At 42.7% G+C, this 20,299-nt stretch overlaps 3 protein-coding genes across 7 annotated transcripts; 2 read left to right on the top strand and 1 right to left on the bottom strand.

Annotated features, from left to right (window-relative positions):
* Positions 1-283: 283 nt before the first annotated feature.
* On the bottom strand, positions 284-4,590 carry rpp40 (ribonuclease P/MRP 40 subunit). 2 transcript variants are annotated; one of them, XM_080492148.1, is made up of 8 exons: positions 3,951-4,590; positions 3,565-3,709; positions 3,409-3,477; positions 2,885-2,980; positions 2,455-2,577; positions 2,203-2,368; positions 1,987-2,121; positions 284-877 (listed from the first exon to the last, which is right to left on the bottom strand). In XM_080492148.1, exons 1-8 carry the CDS (start codon positions 4,065-4,067, stop codon positions 679-681), a joined length of 1,050 nt encoding a protein of 349 aa, XP_080348274.1. In that variant the 5' UTR covers positions 4,068-4,590; the 3' UTR covers positions 284-678. The 2 variants fall into 2 exon arrangements, with proteins under 2 accessions (XP_080348274.1, XP_080348273.1); XM_080492147.1 differs by having other exon boundaries at positions 294-877; positions 2,203-2,371; positions 3,951-4,351.
* Positions 4,345-11,264, top strand: riok1 (RIO kinase 1 (yeast)). The gene is made up of 17 exons (XM_080490850.1): positions 4,345-4,518; positions 5,421-5,601; positions 6,421-6,511; positions 7,306-7,375; positions 7,451-7,493; positions 7,562-7,654; positions 7,922-8,034; positions 8,117-8,197; positions 8,554-8,640; positions 8,729-8,866; positions 8,938-9,041; positions 9,119-9,225; positions 10,052-10,117; positions 10,196-10,312; positions 10,773-10,826; positions 10,900-11,034; positions 11,114-11,264. The coding sequence occupies exons 1-17, from the start codon at positions 4,466-4,468 to the stop codon at positions 11,222-11,224; spliced, it is 1,644 nt and encodes a 547-aa protein (XP_080346976.1). The 5' UTR covers positions 4,345-4,465; the 3' UTR covers positions 11,225-11,264.
* A 1,703-nt stretch (positions 11,265-12,967) lies between these two features.
* On the top strand, positions 12,968-19,408 carry LOC308127355 (inositol monophosphatase 1-like). 4 transcript variants are annotated; one of them, XM_080492362.1, is made up of 9 exons: positions 12,968-13,085; positions 13,907-13,976; positions 14,393-14,526; positions 15,865-15,969; positions 16,585-16,630; positions 16,703-16,811; positions 16,915-17,023; positions 18,990-19,141; positions 19,237-19,408. In XM_080492362.1, the coding sequence occupies exons 2-9, from the start codon at positions 13,917-13,919 to the stop codon at positions 19,374-19,376; spliced, it is 855 nt and encodes a 284-aa protein (XP_080348488.1). In that variant the 5' UTR covers positions 12,968-13,085; positions 13,907-13,916; the 3' UTR covers positions 19,377-19,408. The 4 variants fall into 4 exon arrangements, with proteins under 4 accessions (XP_080348488.1, XP_080348487.1, XP_080348489.1 ...); XM_080492361.1 differs by having other exon boundaries at positions 12,992-13,165; positions 19,231-19,408; XM_080492363.1 differs by having other exon boundaries at positions 12,992-13,165; positions 19,237-19,404.
* Positions 19,409-20,299: the final 891 nt, after the last annotated feature.

Genomic DNA, 20,299 nt, shown 5'->3' with positions numbered 1-20,299 from the left:
TGGAGATAAAGGTACGAGGAAGGTTTTTTGCCAGACAAATCCATCAGCTTAAGAGAGCAGCTGCTAAAATATTATTACAAAGCAGCAAACAGTGATTTGAAGCTGCTGGTGCCTCTGGAGTCCCGTGATCATCAAGGTGGCTCCTCCAGAGGCTTGCAGTTATGCGTAAAACTTCTTCCAAAGTTCACAAGCAGAAACGGCAGCAGTGGGCCCAGGAATACATGAACAATTTAACAGACTTCTCTGATGAGTGTCTCAAAAATGGAGACAAACTTGCCCAATAACACTAATGTAGAATAGATCTGGAAATCTTTCCATTCAGTTTATTTAGTACATTTGTGGGAGTGGCTTCACTAAGAACTTCAGACGGTGTCAAGAATTTAGTGTGATTGATGGTGTGAAGATAGGAAACATTACAGTCAATATGACTAAATAAAAAAATACTTTCAGCATTATTCACTTTAGCTTGTTGACACAGTCAGATCTGTGGCTTTCAAAATAATGCTCAACTCCAGAGAAGATCTTACGGTCGCAGTTTGTGATCAGTCGCAAAGAAGGGTTACCGATCACCAAGTCTCTGAACTTATCTCAAGTTCATAAAATCTTCAAAAGTCGAACTCTTTCCAGGAGAAAAATCCCCAAATGTTTTCGTGGTATAAATGTTGTGGAGAGCAGACGTCAGGGCGGACAGGCGTCGTGAGCTCCTGTGGCCAGGTGGAGGTGATACGTGTGATCGTGGAACATCAGCAGTGTGTAGAAGTTCTCGCCTCCTTTCAGGAAGCCGTGTTCATTTTCCCCCCACGACACCGGACTGTCGACAAAACCGTGGACCGTCAGCGACACCCAGGACTCCAACCGGGGCTGCTGCAGGTAGCACCTGCAGGACAGGCCAGGCCAGGCGGTTACAGTCGCAAAAGCACTTTGTACCACAAGAGGGTGCTGTGAGTTAGCTGCTGAACACTTTTAGTTTCAGCGAAGTAAACACTTTTACAAAGGAATGTTTTAAAACATGTAGATGGCACCGTTTGTTTTTGTTTTGAAACCACAGACATGTATGTAGAGAACAATACACAGTAACCTTTAAAAGGATATTATGCAAAATTCACTTTCTGATTGTTTTCCAACAGTAATATGCGTTCCCATACCTTGGAATGATGCTCAAGAAGTAAAGAAGGTATGTCCTCTCTCTCCCTGGATTGTTTAAATTCTAAAAAGTGTGTTGCTCCAACGAGCCAATCAGAAATCAAACCCTATATCGTCTCATCGGGGATTTAGCCAATCCTAATCAAGGTAGGCGGTCACTTTGACCCTCCCACAATTATTCAGTGAATGCAGCTCAAATGATCCAATATTGAAATTGCTGAAACTCAAGGAAAAACTGAATTTGGGGCAAAAAAGAATACAATGTTTTTGGAGCAGCGAGGTCCATGTAAAAGTGTTGAAAAGCTGTAGGGGATGAACCCTTTAACAATGGCGAGTACAAGGACATTTGTATGGACAGACGACGAAGTGAGATCACTAAAATGGGTGAATCAACTATAAAACTACCAAGTCCACATTTGTTATTGTCCCTCTACTCACACATGCGCTAAAGAAGTATTTACTACGGCTGTGGTGCAAATTCTTTCAGAAAAGTTGCAATTTCCCATTTCCATGGAGTCCATCTGTTTAAGAATTGTTTTTTTCAGTTTCTCCGAACACTGTTGTCACATAAATGGACCCCCAAACGCAATGACAATTTAACATATTCACTTGTAGTGTAAAAGGGTCTTAGTCTTCAACGAGAATGTCCAATGAGACTCTAAGGAGTTTATAACTTAAATCTGTACACTCATTGATTTTTTTTTAATCATTATAGTTTGGTCAAGTGGTTAATTATTATTTAAATTAATTCACAAGCTTAAACTGCTTCAGGTGACTTTTCCATTTGCATCCTAAAAACGCAGGACACAGCTGTAAGTGGTTCACAGGTCAGAAGTCACTGACCTGAGCTGGTTGATGAGCCGCTGGACGTCCTGCGGCAGCAGGAAGCCACAGACCCCGACGCTCAAAGCTCTGCTGAGTGTCGTCGTCGGTTCTGGACACACCTGCGTGGACAGGAAGTTGCTGGACGAGTTCTCGCTGAAAACACAGAAGAAGAGTTTCACAGGACGACAGATGACCATGTGACAACGGCCATCACAGGTTGCCACGGTGACTCACCAGCTGACGTCGGCGTCGACGGCTCCGAGCCACTCCAGGAGGCCGTGAGGGTCACAGGAGCGCACGGCGGGGCAGGACAGCTCGGTCAGACTGCGCCGGCTGATCTGAGGCTGGTGCTCCGACCAATCGCAACGAGACAGCAGCGACTGCAGAGAGGCCCCGCCCCCTGCTGGAGAAGAGCGATGTGAAGCAGATAATCATGGGTAACACACATGCCCACCTCACTTCGATGATGATGATGATGTCACACACCTGGATGATGCGAGAGCAGGAAGTTGGTCTGCAGCTGAAGCCGGGACTTCAGTCCTGTCAGGAGCCTCTGGTGGCCCCGCCCACCAGGAGCCATGCTCTCATCAGTCAGGTCGACCGACACGACTGTAGCACACACAGATACACAGTACAGGTGTGTCACATGCTGTTGACCAGGTGCAACAATCTGCACAGCATCATAAAAAGTATGTGAAAATAATAGACTGGACTCTTCAGCTCAAAATCAGCAAGAAGACTGAAATTAGGGCAGAAATAGTTTACGGACTGTAATCAGATTACAACTGCCAATTGTAGAGAGACCAGTAGGTAAATCAGGCTATTATCAGAATGATGGCTGGCATTGGGAAGTAAATCTGTGCTAGCGGAGAGGAGATGACTTCAGACAAGAGGAAGAAGGGAAGTAAATTCAGACCAAATCTGCTCCTGGTTCGGTGGTTGAATTTGGACGGCTTCCCTTCAAAGCCCAACATCTCAAAGGAGTCTTTGTCCAGAGAGAGACAGAGGCGTCCTGCAAACACACAAACACAGAACATCTTCATCCCTCTACTTTTAAGATGAGGCTTAAAGCTTTTCTATTCAATAAACCTTACAGTTAGGGTTGGTTCAGGCCTCCCTGGACCATTTTCGAGTAAAGCTGCTATAGGTTTAGACTGCTGGGAGACTTACACCGAGCTTCTTTCCTTTCTCATGTGCTTGTTTTCTCTGTTCTATCCTCTTTTTTCTTATCAACTAACCCAAACTGGAACAGCAGTCTAATTCTACCTCTGGGTCCAATTCTGCAGGTTTCTTCCTTTTAAAAAAAAAAAAAAAAAAGGAGTTTGTCCATTCCACGGTCTTCTCTATGTCGAAGTGTTGGCTTTTCCTCTGTAAAACTGCATTGAAATGACTGTGAACAAGAACTGATAAAGCACATGTCACCGGTGCTGTGATTCTTACCATTTGGCATCAGAGCAACACAATTGTCTTCATCAATCCGAGTCCCGTGTGAGAGACCGTAAACATTACCTTAGAAAAAAAAAAAAGACAGAATAAGTGTATATGAGTGATATATATCGATATATACAACTACAGTCCAACTGTGTGGAATGTTACCCTGGTACACAGCAGACTCCAGAAAGTTTCTGTCCAGCAGTTCATACACTGGCAGCTTCTTTATCAAGTAGAAGCTGGTGAAGCTGTTTAGAATAGAGTCCAGGTGGGAGGGGAGGGAGTCACATTCAGGCAGCAGCAGGGACACCTATACATGTAATAAACAGGGCACATCACATACGAGACAATTTTTATAACTGTGTGCTTGAAATATGTAAAGCAATTACAAATAAAGAAAGATAAAAAAAAAAAAACAGAAAACAAACAAAGAAACTTGGTGGTTGTCATCCTGAAGAGAGTCTACCACGTGCGTCCTGGCCTGTTTGTTTAGTAGCATGCTATCTGCTAACAAGCCTGTCTGAATGGAGCTAACTGCTAACACGTCTCACCTTGTAGTTGAACCGCAGCTGCTCCACCTGAGTGCTGACCCGGTTCTTCTCATCCAGGAAACTGGACCGGTCACACACGAGCAGAGTCCGGGGAGTTGGACTCAGATCCACGGACATCTTTTTTTCAAAACTTCACAGCTCTCGCGCCAGAGCTAAAAGCTAACATGTGCCGCACACTGGGTGTTGCGCGTTTTCACCGTTAAACTTCTGACATGAGACGAATGCTCAGTGTTGTATTTCAACTAGCAATGATACGTGGAAACGCGTGCGTTTTATTAAGAGGAATGTCAGAAAGGTTCGTTTACAAAGTACAGAGAAGCCCAAAACTTCTGACAGCAGTGACTGACTATCACATGGAGCGCCAGCTTTCTGAGATTCTGCGGCTTCCGTAGTCACGTGTGCGGAAGTAGATGGTGTGGCGAACACGCTGCCGTGTGGATTAAAACCGAACTTCAGCTACATTTTTGGGATATTTCATAATTTTATCTGCTGTGCGTTGACTTTTATTATTCGTCATGTCGGTGGATGCGTGCGTACCTGGACAGTTTGATGACGCAGAGGAGGACAGGTGAGGACGTGCTCTTTGTTTTTGTGTATGTTAGCTACCTTTTAAATTCCTCTTCTACTTACGACTGGATGTGTCTGAACTTAGGTAGGTAGTTGTTTTTATAACCAAAGAGTAAAGGTTAAAGGTCAGCACTCATCTTGACACTATCATGTCACTCAAGACATCACCGGGGTGTAATTATGGACTCAGACCTGAAATGTAACAACCACATTGACAATAACAAAATCAGCTGACTGCCATCTGGCAAATGTTACAAGAATTACATGATTTCTGACCAAACAAGATTCACAGAAAATGTTTATTTTCATTGGGCTGGATTTTTGTGATCATGTGCGTTTACATGTCTCAGTAAAAAACAACACCAAAACATCTATGAGATAGCTGCAGCTCATTCAGTGTCCTGAACTTCAATCGCTGCTGCTGTTTGTCATAGGATCCACTTCAAAATCTTACTTCTGGTCTATGAAGCTTTGAATGGTCTCGGGCCTAAATTTATCTCAGATTTACTTGTAGAATATGAAACATCCAGACCTCCTCGGTCCTCGGGAAGCGGTTTACTAAATGTTCCCAGAGTCAGAAGAAACAAGGTGAAGCAGCTTTTAGTTCCTTCGCTCCTCACCTGTGGAACAAACTTCCTGCTCACTCCTTTTAAATCAGGACACAAAACACTATTATTTTCCCGAGTTTTTCCATGAAACAATATGTTTTACTTATTTTATTACCTTTTATTTTAATAAAATTTTTACTTTATTTACTACTTTTTATTTTTGCTGTTGTCAATTGCCTTCTTTTAATATATATCCTTTATTTCATTTAAAGCACTGTGAATTGTCTTGTGTCTGAATAGAGAGATAAATTTGCATTGTCTACTGTGTGAAGCTCTTGATGTTGTTGTTCTGTAGTGAGCAGTTAGAGGCTCCAGAGAATCACACCAGTGGCGTCACTACACAGCCTTCATCAGAGTATCAGGAGGAGGAAGATGAGGAGGAGGAGGATGACGACGATGAGGAGGATGAAGAGTGGGACTGGGCTTCATCGGGAGATCTGACTAAAAGATACAACCGGACGTCTCTCAACAGTCAGGTGAGATCGTCTGACTGGTACACAACATGTTTTCTTTAGTTTTCCATTAGTCCTCTTGAGGGGTTTGAGAGAAGTCATGTGTGTCTTTCAGGTCTGGGATAGGTGGGATTGTGATGTTGTCTCATTTTTCTTTGGCCGGTTATCGTAATTACAGCTCTTCAATCAGGACAGCTTGAGGCAGCTACGTCTGAAAATGGGCGGAGTCGGGGTACACATGGGACACTTTACCAGTTCATCTTCACAGAGTAAATGGAGAGATGGACAATCAGACACACACGCTTGTGTTCATGCCAACAGGGTTAGGAGGCCAAGTCTGGAATTGAATCTGGGATATTCACACAGTGAGGCCAGAGTGTTAACCACTACACCATGAAAATGATGATGGCTTCAATTACCCTAAAACTGAATATGATGGTGTATTTATAACTGATCCTAACAGATGTGCACATTAAAGGAATGATCACTGCAGAATACAGCATTGCTATGGACGCTACATGGCAGCTGTCCAGCGTGGGCTTTGTTTACATCTTTTGAGATAAAAAATTCCAACATGAGTGAAAAGTGAACTGGGGCAAACTGCTCTCTTTGTTTCGTTTTTTTCTTACATACTTTATGATTCAAAAGCAGTGTGACTCAAGCAGGATGTGGATTAAAAACACAAGTGAACTCGAAAGAAGCCAGCCTACATGTGGACGCGTGTCTGTGAATGATCAATATGTTTACTGATTGTTCTTAGTAAATTAGGTTCATAGTTACGTGTGAATTAGTAAATCATATAATCTCTTCAGTCACTGACACACACTGTTTCTTTGTTTTCAGTCAAACAGACAGAATCCGTCGAATAAAGCATTCACATCATCAACTCCTTCTGATAAAGCTCTGAGGAAATATGAACACAAGATCAACCTGGGTAACAACAACACACACACACACACACACACACACACACACACACACACACACACACACACACACACACGCATCATTTTCTGGCCCCTTACCTTAACCTTCTTTATCAAGTGTTTTACTCTAAAACAAATCTAATTGTGACTTTATTCCTAAAACAATATTTTATCTCTACATGAAACTTTATAGAAGCCTCATAATGGGGGTATGCTAGGTTCCACAAGAAGTTGTTGAGCTCCTCAAAGTCAATTATACACAAACAAAGGCTTCTGTTTTACTTGGATTTCCAACATCAAGCTTTTTCGTCTGTCTACTGTGGTCTCGGGCTTCCTTGTCCTCCTTCCAGTCCTCCTCCCTGTCTGCCTGCAGAAGCTGCTTCAACTGGAATGAATTCTCGAATGAAGTGTCAAACACACTCTGATCAACAAAAACACATTTCATTGTCAGCAGTCTTAGCTTGCCCACAAGCCAACTGATATGGTCACATTAACGCTACAGAGCCACCATAGTAGCAGAATAGTTTTATTATTGTGTTTGAGTATTTCTTTATGTCTTAGTGAGTTTTTATTTTTTTCTGGAGATCAGATTTATGTCCTAATTGAGCCATGTGTGACTATATTTGCTTGTGTCTGATATGTTTAGTGTGTCGGTACTGAAACTTGGGTTTTTAGAATTGATTATACTACTTCTTGTGAAGTTGTGTTTGAGTCTGAAGAAAAGCATTCAGAAGTTTTTGAAACTGAATAATCCAACATTCCATTGATAAATGAATCTTTCTCCTTTCTTTCTTTCTCCTAGATAAATTGAATTATGCTGATTCAGTGATCAATAAAGTTACGGCGATGCAGAGGCAGAAAGAAGCCGACACGTACGTCCTCATTCAATTTACATCGCAGGTCATGTGACTGCAGTGACTCAGGTTCTGATTGGCCGCTCTCCACAGGTACCGAGTGAAGGACAAGTCAGACCGAGCCACAGTGGAACAGGTGAGCATCATAAACAGGCTTGTTTCAATAAACCGCTGATCACCCACTAATCATTTCTACTTCTGTAGGTTTTAGATCCTCGCACACGAATGATTCTCTTCAAGATGCTCAGTCGAGGACTCATCAGCGAAATCAATGGCTGCATCAGCACCGGGAAGGAGGTATCGTCCGATAATCTCCTGGATTAACGTCTGACATCACAGTGACCATTGTCTGAATGGACTCCAACTCTAGACGAATGATAGTTCTGATCAATAATGGAACAAAATCAAAGTCTTAACTCATTGGTGTGGACTGAAAAAAGATGACTGTAACATGGGGTCAATAATGATTCAAGAGTTTAGTGACATGAAAATGATGTGCAGAGTCATGTGACATTACACGTAGAGTGTAATATGTACACATCTATGTCTATGTACCATTTTCAGGCTAATGTTTATCACGCCAGCACGTCATCAGGAGAAAGCAGAGCGATTAAGATCTACAAGACGTCCATCCTGCTTTTCAAAGATCGAGACAAATATGTCAGCGGAGAGTTCAGGTCAGTCACCTGTCGGCTCATAAGACCTCCAGCTACATAACAGCTGCAACGTCTGACTGTGAGTTTCTGTGTCGATGTGCAGATTCCGTCATGGCTATTGTAAAGGGAACCCCAGGAAGATGGTGAGAACGTGGGCAGAGAAGGAGATGAGGAACCTCATCAGGTCAGAACTTGTCTACTGATGTGTCAGAGTGACATATTGAACCCCAGCAGAACCAAGTAACACCTAAACTTAGAGGTTAACCAGATCTGATGGATAAAGCCTGAATTAAATTGTATAATGTGTTTTCAAGTGACTGGTAGAACTCCGTTGAAATAACCGAGGAGAACTAGGCTCAAGTGAGACACAGTAGAACTGATCGGATTAAAAATAGATAGAAGACCCTGATCATATGAGGAGAAACGATCAAAATGGGTTGAAAGTTCCAAATAGATCCAGATCTGACATGGGAAACGGATATAATAGAACTCAATGGATCAGTACGGGAAAAGCTGCAACTGAGAGTTGGCGTGTTTCAGGTTACAGACGGCAGGAATTCAGAGTCCAGAACCTTTGCTGCTCAGAAGTCACGTTCTCCTGATGAGCTACATCGGTAAAGACAACATGTAAGAGCCGACCGCAGGTGTTGATTGTTGTTTATTTATCTCTTTCATCTTGTTTTTGATCACACGCTCTCCTTTCCTGCCCGACCAGGCCGGCCCCTCTCCTGAAGAACGCAGCGTTGTCGGAGTCCAAGGCCCGAGAGCTGTACTTGCAGGTTCTGCAGAACATGAGGAAGATGTTTCAGGACGCTCGACTCGTCCATGCAGATCTCAGCGAGTTCAACATGCTGTAAGAGGGGAACTTAAACACACACTAGCTGTGCGACACTGCTGTGGCTTCTGACGTTTCTAATTGTACAGGTATCACGACGGAGACGCTTACATCATCGACGTGTCCCAGTCGGTGGAGCACGACCATCCTCACGCTCTGGAGTTCCTCAGGAAGGACTGCAGCAACGTCAATGGTGAGACGGCGGCGAGGATAACAGACGTGTTTTACTGCAGCTGATTGCTGATCAAAGGTTTCTTTGTCTTTAATCAGAATTCTTTGTGAAGCGCGGAGTCGCTGTGATGACGGTGCGAGAGCTGTTCGACTACATCACTGACCCGTCGATAACCTGCCACAACATCGACCAATACCTGGAGAAGGTCTGAGCAGTCAGCATTGCTCTAAATCTCCCATGATGCACCTCTGAGCAGTATCTACGTGCCAGATTGACCATTTTCTCCCCCGAGGATGACGAAGCCATTACCTGCCCTACTCTGCCTCTAATTGGCCAGTACTCACTGCATTCACTGATCTGATTGGTTGTCTGTTTACTGTGCAGCATGAGCAGCTGATGAGCCAATCAGAGGCCGAGTAAGGCGAGTTATTAGGAGGCAAATATTACTAACTGATAAATTATTCTGAAATTATGTGACAATGAACCAATACTTTAGATGGATTTTCACTAAATAGTCGTCTTACATTTCACTGTTTGTAAAAACAAACAAGTGTTTCTGGGCTGATTTAAAATCGGGACTGATCCACCGCTGCTCTGCATCCGTACAGATTTATTGTGTACCGACGTGCTTTCTAATGGAAATTCAAAATGACACAATTTTAAATATGATAAAAATCAGTGTTATCAATTCACAAAAACTGTGATTATCTATTTCAGATTAAATTGACAGTCTTGATGATTTCATACCGGCACAGAAATGAAGGGAAAACTAACCCCAAAAAAGTGTTACGCTCCTCAAATGCTTCTGATGGCATCTGAAGACACACGTGCTGGAAAACACTCACCAAAGAACAAATCGTACAACTCAGACACAGCTGGTTTGGACAAAGGGCAAGAAAGAAACCTCAAAAACCTTTGTATTTATCGCATATTTAACGATATTGTGCAGCCTTAACACACAGTTTTATCCGTACAACACTAATATGCTAAAACCATTCAAAACGAAACGTTAAGCTGATTGTGCTCTCCAGGCGATGGTGATTGCAGCCGACCGGACGTCAGAGGAGCGAACTGACCAGGACAGAGTGGACGAGGAGGTGAGAACAAACCCACAAGACGTAGAGTCTGATTGTGATCCCGGACTCCTCACGAGTGTCTTTTAACTGTGTCCACAGGTCTTTAAAAAGGCCTACATCCCCCGCACGCTCACCGAGGTGAATCACTATGAACGGGACGTTGACCTGATGAGGACGAAGGAGGAAGAATCGGCCATCCATGGGCACGATGACAATGTGAGAACCTGGAGACGAGTCCTGTTTGGTGCTGTTCGTCAAAGTGTAGTTTGGTCTACTTGAGACTGAAATAATCCAGTTTGATTCAGGAGATTCTGCTAGACTGCCGTGGATCTAAAAATAGTCCAGCACAGACTTTTCCAAAGAGGGCATCAGCCCAGTCTTGGATGTAGATTAGAGTCCGGCAAACATCGACCTCATCCACTGGAATCTGGGAAAGTTCAAGTTAGATTAATATGGACCAGAGGAGACAATATGGGGCCGAGTCCAACGCAAAACAGGACAATAAAGATGAGTCAAGTCCAGAACAGCCACATTTGGCTCCCTGAAGCTTTATCAACATTTCTTTTATTTATTTTAGCTTTATTATATTGAAATACACCAGATTGCATTTTATTTATCTATTGTTTTAAATATGATGTATTTATTTTGTTTTTATTTATTTCTATTCTGACTGCAGGTTCTGTATCAGACGCTGACGGGACTGAAGAAAGACCTCTCAGGAGTTCAAAAGGTTCGATCATTAAATCCTCCTCATGCATGTGGTTCTACTTCCTGAGCTGAATTCAGACTCCTTTCCCCCTCAGGTTCCCGCGCTCCTCGAGGATGACTACTCTTCATCAGAGGACGATGAGGAAGACGACGGCAAGGAGGAGGAGGAGGATGATGAAGGAGAGAAAGACGAAGAGGATCAGAGTGAAGAGAACCCGTTGGACAAAAAGGTGACGACCTGAGCCTGAGGCTGGATCGGTCCTGAAGTGTGAGGCTGAACGGTGAAGTAAAAGTGTGCGTTGTTTGCAGGAGCGGAAGAAGATGGTGAAAGAAGCTCAGCGAGAGAAACGGAAAATCAAAGTACCCAAACACGTGAAGAAGAGGAAGGAGAAGGTGTCCAAGACGAAGAAGGGCAAATGATAGTGGGACAAACGACATAATAAAAATCTACATCAGTTTTACCACGAGTCCCTTTGTGTGTTTGATCCGTCTGCCAATATGCAGTAGCACTAATATTAATGTAAAATTTACGCTCTAATAAGACGGAGTTTGTTTCTTTTCAAGAAGTCTTCGTCTTTATTCAAACGTGCTCTCAGATCAGATTAAATATAGATATCTTTGACAATTTGTGCAGTTTAAATCTGTAGCTTTCAAGGTACAAACCTTCCCTTTGGGTTGGCAGAGCAGCAGAAAAACTGGAATGTCTTTTACTAGCTTGATTTAAAATGTTGAGTATAAAGTATAAGAAGAATCATTGTGATGGAGTGAAATCTGGCCAAGCCACCAAGAAAACTAACAATTTCATGGATGTTTTTAATGTAGGGAAAGCAAATTTAAAATACAGTGTTTCATCTGTGGAGATCTGACTTGCAGTACTCTGCCCTGAGTTAATTTGATTGATTGATTGAAATGTTTATTTTGAACAAGGTACAAAAACAATAAGAACAAAAAGAAAATTAACAAAGCTTTCCTCTCAAATGAATAACAGTAATAATAATATAAAAATAAATCAAGAAAAAAACATTGTCAGATGAGTTAGTTCTTCAGTTCATTTTCATTCCCCTTTCTTTTTTTGGTTCACACTCAAAAACGAGGTGGACGATGTGCAGGAGAACTGGGAAGCTCACTGGCAAATTAAGAACAATGATTTTAAACAAAGAAAAATAAAAAGCAAGACTGATTTTGCAGATCAATCAATATTTAAGCATTTTTTAAATTCAAATGAACAAAAATCAGACTTTGTAGGTTTGACATACTCCCTCCAATTTATGTGCGAATTGTAAAGGTTTCAGGGTTATTGTGACGCTGCCATGAAAGATAGCAAAGTGGCCTTAAAGCCATGCTGTCAGGGTGAATTGGTGAAAACACCCATAATGCAACAGCCATAGAAGTTCTTTTTGGGACATCAGAGTTTTCATTAGTAAGTGTGAATGAGTAATTTTCCATAGTAATTGTTTGATTTCATCACGTATACTCTTAACCACAACAAGGAAACACTTTAAGTTTAAATGTTACTATAGTATTATTTCACAGGTTCGGCCCACTCGAGATAAAACTGGACCCCTGAACTAAAACGTATTTCACCCCTGATATTGACCGTATATAAAGAACTGCATTCCAAGTGGTGTTAATTTGTGAAAAACGTTTGGGGGCGCTCTTTTATAATCACCTTTAAATGTGTGTTCACATGAGTCCTCCAGTTTCGACTTCTGTTCATTAATAGTGCAACGATGTCAATATCTCACATGACGGCAGTCAGGTTTATATAATTATTAAATTAACCTCCGGTGAGAGGGTTTTCATAATACAAGCACGCTCTCTGCTGTGTCTTCATATCTTTGTACACATTATAGTGATTTCCCTGATAATATTCTGGGCCACACAAAAAGAGAAAAGGCAAACTTTCACAAGTTGTTCCGAAAGGAATTGGGACGAGTTTGTGAAAAGGGTGTTTGATTAATGTCAGCTGACTGCACATGTGCCGCCCTCGCCCTGCTCACGCCGCAGCTTGAAGAGGGAAATGACATTACAGAAGTTCTGAATGGGACGAGGACCTGAAGGAGGGCGGCGTTGCTCCTTCTGGTTCCCGAAGCGCCCTCATTGGCTCGTTGTGTGTCTGGAGGCCGGAGGTGAGCTCTGATTGGCTGTTTTAGTTCCATAAAAAGAAGGACAAGTTCTGGAAACTTTTCTTCTTCAGACTTTTGGATCCTCATGTATTAAACACTACTGCACACGGCTGGTATCGCTGTGGATTCTACTGGACTCTACTCATTTCACCACCGTGGGTTCTACTGCTTCTGGTTCCACGGTTTTATCTTCTTTAGATTATACTTGAAGCAGCAGAACTAGTAGAACCCCCAGGTTCGTCTATTGGTACTGTTCATTCTGCTGGATCCACTCGCTCTACTGTCGGTTCTATTGGTTATCTAGTTCCTACCACTGGTGCTGCTACTTGTATTATTCTAGAATCTTCGATTGGTGGTTCCACTGTTTTACTACTGTGGAATCTATTGTCTTTGACTAGTAATAGAACTGACAGCGGTAGAACGAGTAGAATCCAAAGGTTCTTCTACTAGAACTACAAGTCCTACTTTTGTGTGTTCTTCTGTTTCTGGTTCCACAGGTTCTACCACAGTAGATTACTACTACCATTAACAGAACGTTCAGTAGCAGAATCAATAGAACCCACAGGTTCTACTACTACTGCTAATTCTACTGTTGCCGGTTCCTTTGATGATGGTTGCATTACTTTTACTCTGAGTTCTACTGCTTTAGGTTTTACTTCTGCTGGTTCTATTTCTCCGGATTTCACTGGTTCTACAGGTTTAGGTGCTTCTACTGGGAACTCTGCTGCTGGTGCCTCTTGTTCTGCCTCTCCTGTCCGTCTTTAGAGTTCTATTTTCTTCTCGGTTTGCTCTCCCATTGCTCTCATCTCTTTTTTTCATTTTGTACTCTGTCGTATATTTTTGAAGCATTTCTCTTGATCTCTTTGCTTCTGCTTCCCACTTTTCCTATTTTTATTTATTCCCTATAATGTCAGCATAATTTTCTTGCTTTCTACTTGGTACCACCATGCTGACGAGAGGTCTCACTCTGTCACAGTTCTGGCGTCATGGCGGACTGGACCGACTGTTTGAACTTTGGGATCTCCATCGCTAAACAGGCCAGTGAGGTGAGAGAACCGGCGGCCAATCAGAACGCACAGAGGGGCAGGCTGAGGATGTCTGAGGTTTTCAGATTGGTCACAACCAATCAGAGGAGGTGTGGAGTGTCTGGATAATCCAGATGCTCCAGGTGTGACTGACAGCCAAGAAGCTGCAGGTTCACTGTCAGAAGCATCGACCAATGGGAGTCCAGCAGTGGCTCTGTGTGGCCAATCAGTGGGAGGAGGGGCTGGTGATGTCACACTGGTTCAAAGGGGGGTCAGCGTTGATAAAACGTCTCAGGAATGTCACGAAGGAGACTGTATTGTCTGAGAGTGACGCCGTGATGTTTGAGTGTTTTTGTGGCGTGAACATTTCCTACAGTGTAACGCTGCACATGCTTTAAAGCTTGTTTGTATTTGTCTGTATTTGTGTTCTCCATCAGGTTGTCCTGACGGCGTTTAATCGGCAAAAGGAAGTGAAGCTGAAGAGCTCTCCGGCTGATTTGGTGACAGAAACTGATCAGAGAGTAGAGAAGATGCTAATCTCTTCCATCAGGAAGCGATATCCTCAACACAGGTTCTGCGATACGTTCCACTTCCACATGAGTAGCCAATGTCCTCAGGAGATTCTCTACTGTGTTCTACTTTAGGAACAACATCTTTAACTGAAGTGTAGGAACCAATATCTTCAGGACAGTTTCTACTGTGGTCCATGACATGAACAATATTTTCAACACATTTTAAGTTGTTTCATTTTCATGAATCAGCAACATACTAAACACCAGTTCCACTGTAAGAGCACAGTGGAAACTATGATTTTCTACTGTGGCCCATGATACACTGAGAAAAACAAACGTGAGGAGTAATTTCAACTTAACTGAATCTGTGAAATCGACAATGAAAATTCAAGTTAGTGTCTTTCCACAAATATATGTATTATTAAGGCAAAAAATATTTGTTCAAAATAAAAGACACTGTGATTATTTATTTTTTTGGAACATGAGTTTAAGTAATGCGAGCCAATATTTTTAAATTCATCCACCCAACAACAACAAAAAAATTAAAATCGATCTTGTTATCTTTACTGGGTTTTATCTTGTATTTCAAAACACCAAATACTACAATACCCGTCAGCCATCAGCGTTCCCAAGCAAAACAGATGGATAGAATGATGTTATACAAAGAGGCAGGGGATACTGATGTTTTAGTGGACGAACACTCTAGTTTATGCATATAATCTAAGGATCCTGAGACTAAGTTCACTTTACTTGGATTTTATTGTTCATGTAAAACAAAATAAGTTGTTTAAACAAAGAAAAACTATTCTTGATAAACATAAATAAAATATGCAAATAAATCGCCTTTTTTTTTTTAAGTCGATGTAGTAGAATGTTTTTTTAATCAGGAACAATATCCTTGTCACAGATTGTACTCTGTTTAATTCCCACTATTCAATTGGAACCATTATCCTCAGCACCATTTCTACTTTCTTTCATCTTTTCTTCCATACTTCAGCACAGGTTCTGTTGGGTTCTACTGCAGGGACATTTATCCTCAGCTGCTCTATTTCAGAGTAGTAAGTTAATCCTCGGCACAGAAAAGCTGCTTTTGGGATTTTTATTGTGCAAATGGGTTTTCTAGTGTTTTTTTATTTATTTTTTTACCTGGTGTGGCAATTTGTCACACCAGAAACACTTGAACAAAGACTGTGCTTTCTTCCACTGTGTGGCCAGGTAACCGCCACACAGGTTCTCCTGTGTTCTTCATGGGAGCAAGGGTTCTAAGCATGGTGTATTAATTTACTGTACTCCACTTTTACCTCGTGTCCTCGTAAGTTCTGCTCTGTTTTGATGTGTGAGCTGCTGTTCCGAGCTGACCAGGTTATTGACGTGTTGCTCGGGTCCTGTAAGCTCAGGTTCATCGGGGAGGAGTCTGTGGCTGCGGGGGAGCCTCTGGAGCTAACTGACCACCCCACCTGGATCATCGACCCCATTGATGGGACTGTTAACTTTGTCCATAGGTAAGAGGCTCCGCCCACACCACGACGTCAGGTGCAGGTACTCTGATAGATTAACGCAACATGACACGCTCACAGCATTTTAAAGGTTCTACCTGTACTGCGATCCAGCAGGTGTTGTTTCACCTCGTAATTTGGGCTGATGGACGATCACAGTCATTAGACTTAGGGTCAACTTAATCGTCTTGTCCAAGCTTTGGGGAATACGCAAGCACTTCCTTTCAATGCCACAAATCCTATTTACTCATGGAACCCTGATTGTAGCTCCTAAAATTTTGTTTGCAACTCAGTTATAGGCCAGTTAAGAAAAATGTAATTACAACTCAAAGAACTATAATAACAGTGCAGAGATCAACACACACAACAGGTATTGGAAACTACACAACTATGATTACATGTCAGTGTAATCTGGTTGCAACTCCGTGAAACATGTTTCTGAATCTTAATCTATGAATGGAGTCCAGATCTTCAACTCAAGGAACTTATAGACTCATCACTGGTACTCACAAAACCACAGTTATTAGAACTGGATTTATGACTCAGAAATTATATAACATCTACAAATCTTTGTAGCTTACATACAACTGATGTCATGAATCACTGTTGCTTTGCTGACAGGTTTCCATTCGTGGCCATCTCCATCGCCTTCACTGTCAACAAGCAGGTAAACTCCACCTGGCATTTACAGGTACTTTTCAAAAGTCAAAAGGTCAACGGTCATTGGTGTCATCGCCAGACGGAGTTCGGGATTGTGTACAGCTGCGTGGAGGACAAACTGTTCCATGCTCAGAGAGGAAGGGGGGCGTTCCTGAACGGAGAGCCACTGCACGTGTCTGGACAGGAAGGTGACCGCAAACACCAGCGACTCAGTTTTCATGTCCTGTGAGTTGAGGTGCCTGTTTCATGTAGACTGCACTTTATTCGGCCCACGCCATCTTGTCCAATCAGACATCAGCAGATGTGTGGTGGTGACGGAGATCGGGGCGGAGCGGGACGACCTCGCTTTGTCCACGCTGACCTCCAACATCTTCAGACTGCTGAAGCTTCCTGTTCATGGGTAAGTGTGCATCTGAACATTACCTTCTAGTTTCATCACTTCGATTAAAACAGGAAAGATTCTGCTAATATTTACAACTACATGATCTAAAATAGAACCAGAAGAGATATATATGGGGATATATGGGGATATATATATATATATATATTAACTATATATATATATATGAACTAAATGTTTAGTTAATAAATATATATATTAACTAAATGGTTTAAATTCTTTGTATGTCGATGACATGTTTCTGTGTTGTCCAACCTAAAATAAAAGGTCCGGTTTGAGGGTACGCACACCGAGCTCCCAGTGTAGTTCAACAGACAGAGGACAATCATCTCAGTGTGTATTTAATGTAGTGTGTATTCAGGCTGAACATATCACACACTACTGCTCAACTCTGTGCTCGACGAGCACTTGTTAGATTTCAGAGAAACTGTTTAGTGACCTGGCACTCTGCTAGAATCTTCTGATTTGGAGCACACGTCTGTTCCTTGAAATCCTTTTGAGAGCGTTAAAAAAAAGGAATGTCCACAATTTAGTACTTCATTTGCATGGCGATAAACTTTATTAATGCTTTGGCAAGGACAAAGGCAAGTGGCACTAGTGGCCTCATCTTGCCCAGCCACAGGTTTCCCCGGTAATGGACTCAAAGCTAAACACCGGCCATCCAATACCATATGTGTGGTAATGAATCTCCTGCCATCAGGGTACTCCCAAATCTTTGTATACCGGCCAAAGGTTAGTCCATCCAGCTTCTTGGAGATCCACACCACACGAGCTTCGTCCTCCATCTTGAGGTACTGCTCCATTTTATCTTGCTGTAAGGGAACGAGCAACAGCTTTGCTCCGTCAACACCGACGAGAGCCTCAGCGACCTTCACTTGGTTGGTACTGAGGCAACGGTCACACCACGTTACAGAACCTGATTGCCACAGGTACCCACTCTGAGGCAACTCAACTCTGCAGATGAAGTCAGCCGAATGCATCCTGGAAAACAGAATCAGTGGTTACATCATTTAAGCTGGCAACTGCGAAGAAAAAGGAGAAATGTTTATCTTTTCTTATCCGTCACTCCCCTACTCAAAGAGTGCGCCCTTCTTGCTTGGCCAGACCGGGTAATCTGAGTCGAAGTCTTGGTTGTTTTGCTTCAGCAGTTGAAATCCTTCTTCTTGGGAAGCAGGCAGCACGCAGTAGCACCAAGACTCTTCAGGGCTGAACTGGACGCTGCAATAGACGAACCGGGTCACCGTAAAAATGACAAACTGCACTGTACTCACGTGGTGGATTGTTTTGGGTTGCGGCTTTGTAGAGCTGTATGCCATGATGAAATCGATGTGGCCTCAGCTCTTCCTTTCTTGTCAGTTCTCGTGGCGTTGTGAATAGCTGCTGCCTCTTCAAGAGCTGGAACTGCAACTGGCTTTACGTCTCCAGCACAAGCTTGTTATATTCTGCTCTCTCCCCGCTGGAGGAGGGGTTTGTCCTCTTCCTGTTTCTTCCGAACCCGTCCACAGAGACAGCTGTACATGCCCCTGGCCCCACCCTTGATCAGTGCATAGATTGCCACACCAGCCTAAAGCATCCTCAACAGCATTGTAATGCCACATTGAGCTGATAATGGACCAAACCCCTCCTCTAATGACCTCCAGGCCTTCATCCAAGATTCTAAAGGTTTTGTGCACCAACCCTCTTGCTCCATTCTTTATTATCTAATTTCAGCTGTCATACTACACGTAGTCGTGACTTTTATTGCCTTCACCACATTCCAGCCAATGCTCCATTGGCAAATAACCAATAGTGTAGATTCTTTTTTTTTTTCCAACCCATTCAAATCCTTTCGACTCTTTGCCTTCACAGACTTTTCTGAAGGTTGCTCCTTGAGCCATCATTACATTACATTACATTGTCGTTGAGTTACTGTTGACACGGTGTTTGTGTACATTTGTCTTGTTTGTGTGTTGTTGCCGTGCTTTAGAGTCCGTGCGTTGGGCACAGCGGCGGTGGACATGTGCCAGGTGGCGACAGGCGGAGCTGATGCTTACTATCACATCGGGATGCACTGCTGGGACATCGCTGCCTCCGCCATCATTGTGAAGGAGGCTGGGGGCGTTGTCATGGATACAGACGGTCTGTAGCTGGTGTGGTCGATTATCATGCAGCCTGCCTACCTGGGGGGCGGGATTATTATTATTCTTAATGGTGCTTGTGGTCGTCAGGTTCAGACTTCGACATGATGTCCAGGAGAGTCATCGCCGCCAGCTCGTCCTCAGTGGCCAATCGCATCTCTCAGGTGGTCCGGGCATTTCCCTGCCGTCGTGACTGCGGGGTGGCTCCTGGTGCAAACGGAGGAGCTGAATTGTGATGATTGTAAAATTAGAATAAAGCGTCACAACGAAATCTTTGTCACTTGTTTCTTTATTTGAGTTTTCCTCTAAATGTATAGTTGACTTTTTACTGGATGGATCATTATTAGTTCACCAAAAGAAATGCCCCTAAATTGGATTATCTATTTAAACTGAGCAGATAAGAAAACTTTGTCTTTTGTCAAGTTTGAAGAAAATAATTCCAGGCATAATGTTTCAATCTGATCAGATGTAAAAATGACGGAATAATGGTGTTAGCAAAAGCAAAATGCAAAAGCAGTGAAAACACGGTCTGCATGTTCATGTAATAGCAAACATGTCTCTATAGAATCTTTCATGCTTTTCCTTTAAGTGCATGGATGTTTCATTGTTTGCAGTTTTCTTTCTCAGTACATTTCACATATATTTGGGATGAATTGGTCACCTGAAATTGACTATGAATATGATTGTGTGTGACTGTCTTACCTGTAGACTCAGCTGGGACCAACAATCCACAACCCTGAAATGGATTAAACCGAATAGAAGAAGGGTGGTTGGTAAAGAGCAGTGTTGTTTTTAAACCTGGTCCTCATGAAACACTGTCCTGCCTGGTTTCTACTTCTCCAAACTTGAAAACACCTGATTCTTTCGTTGGTTATGCAGAAGCCTGATAATGAGCCTTTAATTTCATTTTGGTGGGGCAGGGAAACATCTAAAACATTAGAATAGTGGGTCTTGATGAGTAGATTCCAAAAAGATTAGTGAAGAAGTGAACCATTTTTTTGTTAAAAAGCCCTGAAGAACCGGGCTCACTCACTCACTCACTCACTCACTCACTCACTCACTCACTCACTCACTCACTCGTGGAACAGCAGAAAGTCTCCACCTCTGAGTCTCGTTCTTTTAGGATTCTTTTTTGTGAGGCTGAAACCAAAAGTTGACT

This window comes from Lipophrys pholis (assembly GCF_963383615.2).
Source record: "Lipophrys pholis genome assembly, chromosome: 1".
NCBI lineage: Eukaryota > Metazoa > Chordata > Actinopteri > Blenniiformes > Blenniidae > Lipophrys > Lipophrys pholis.
This window is presented reverse-complemented; position numbering and strand designations above follow the sequence as displayed.

Coding starts and splice junctions, on each gene's coding strand:
- rpp40 (XM_080492147.1), bottom strand. CDS start 4,067: ATGTCCGTGGATCTGAGTCCAACTCCCCGGACTCTGCTCGTGTGTGAC. Junction 3,478..3,564: donor GGAGTCTGCTGTGTACCAGG/GTAACATTCCAC, acceptor TTTTTTTCTAAG/GTAATGTTTACGGTCTCTCA. Junction 878..1,986: donor CGGCTCATCAACCAGCTCAG/GTCAGTGACTTC, acceptor CCTGTCCTGCAG/GTGCTACCTGCAGCAGCCCC.
- riok1 (XM_080490850.1), top strand. CDS start 4,466: ATGTCGGTGGATGCGTGCGTACCTGGACAGTTTGATGACGCAGAGGAG. Junction 6,512..7,305: donor TGAACACAAGATCAACCTGG/GTAACAACAACA, acceptor TCTTTCTCCTAG/ATAAATTGAATTATGCTGAT. Junction 11,035..11,113: donor AGAACCCGTTGGACAAAAAG/GTGACGACCTGA, acceptor CGTTGTTTGCAG/GAGCGGAAGAAGATGGTGAA.
- LOC308127355 (XM_080492361.1), top strand. CDS start 13,917: ATGGCGGACTGGACCGACTGTTTGAACTTTGGGATCTCCATCGCTAAA. Junction 13,977..14,392: donor TCGCTAAACAGGCCAGTGAG/GTGAGAGAACCG, acceptor GTTCTCCATCAG/GTTGTCCTGACGGCGTTTAA. Junction 19,142..19,230: donor CGTTGTCATGGATACAGACG/GTCTGTAGCTGG, acceptor TGTGGTCGTCAG/GTTCAGACTTCGACATGATG.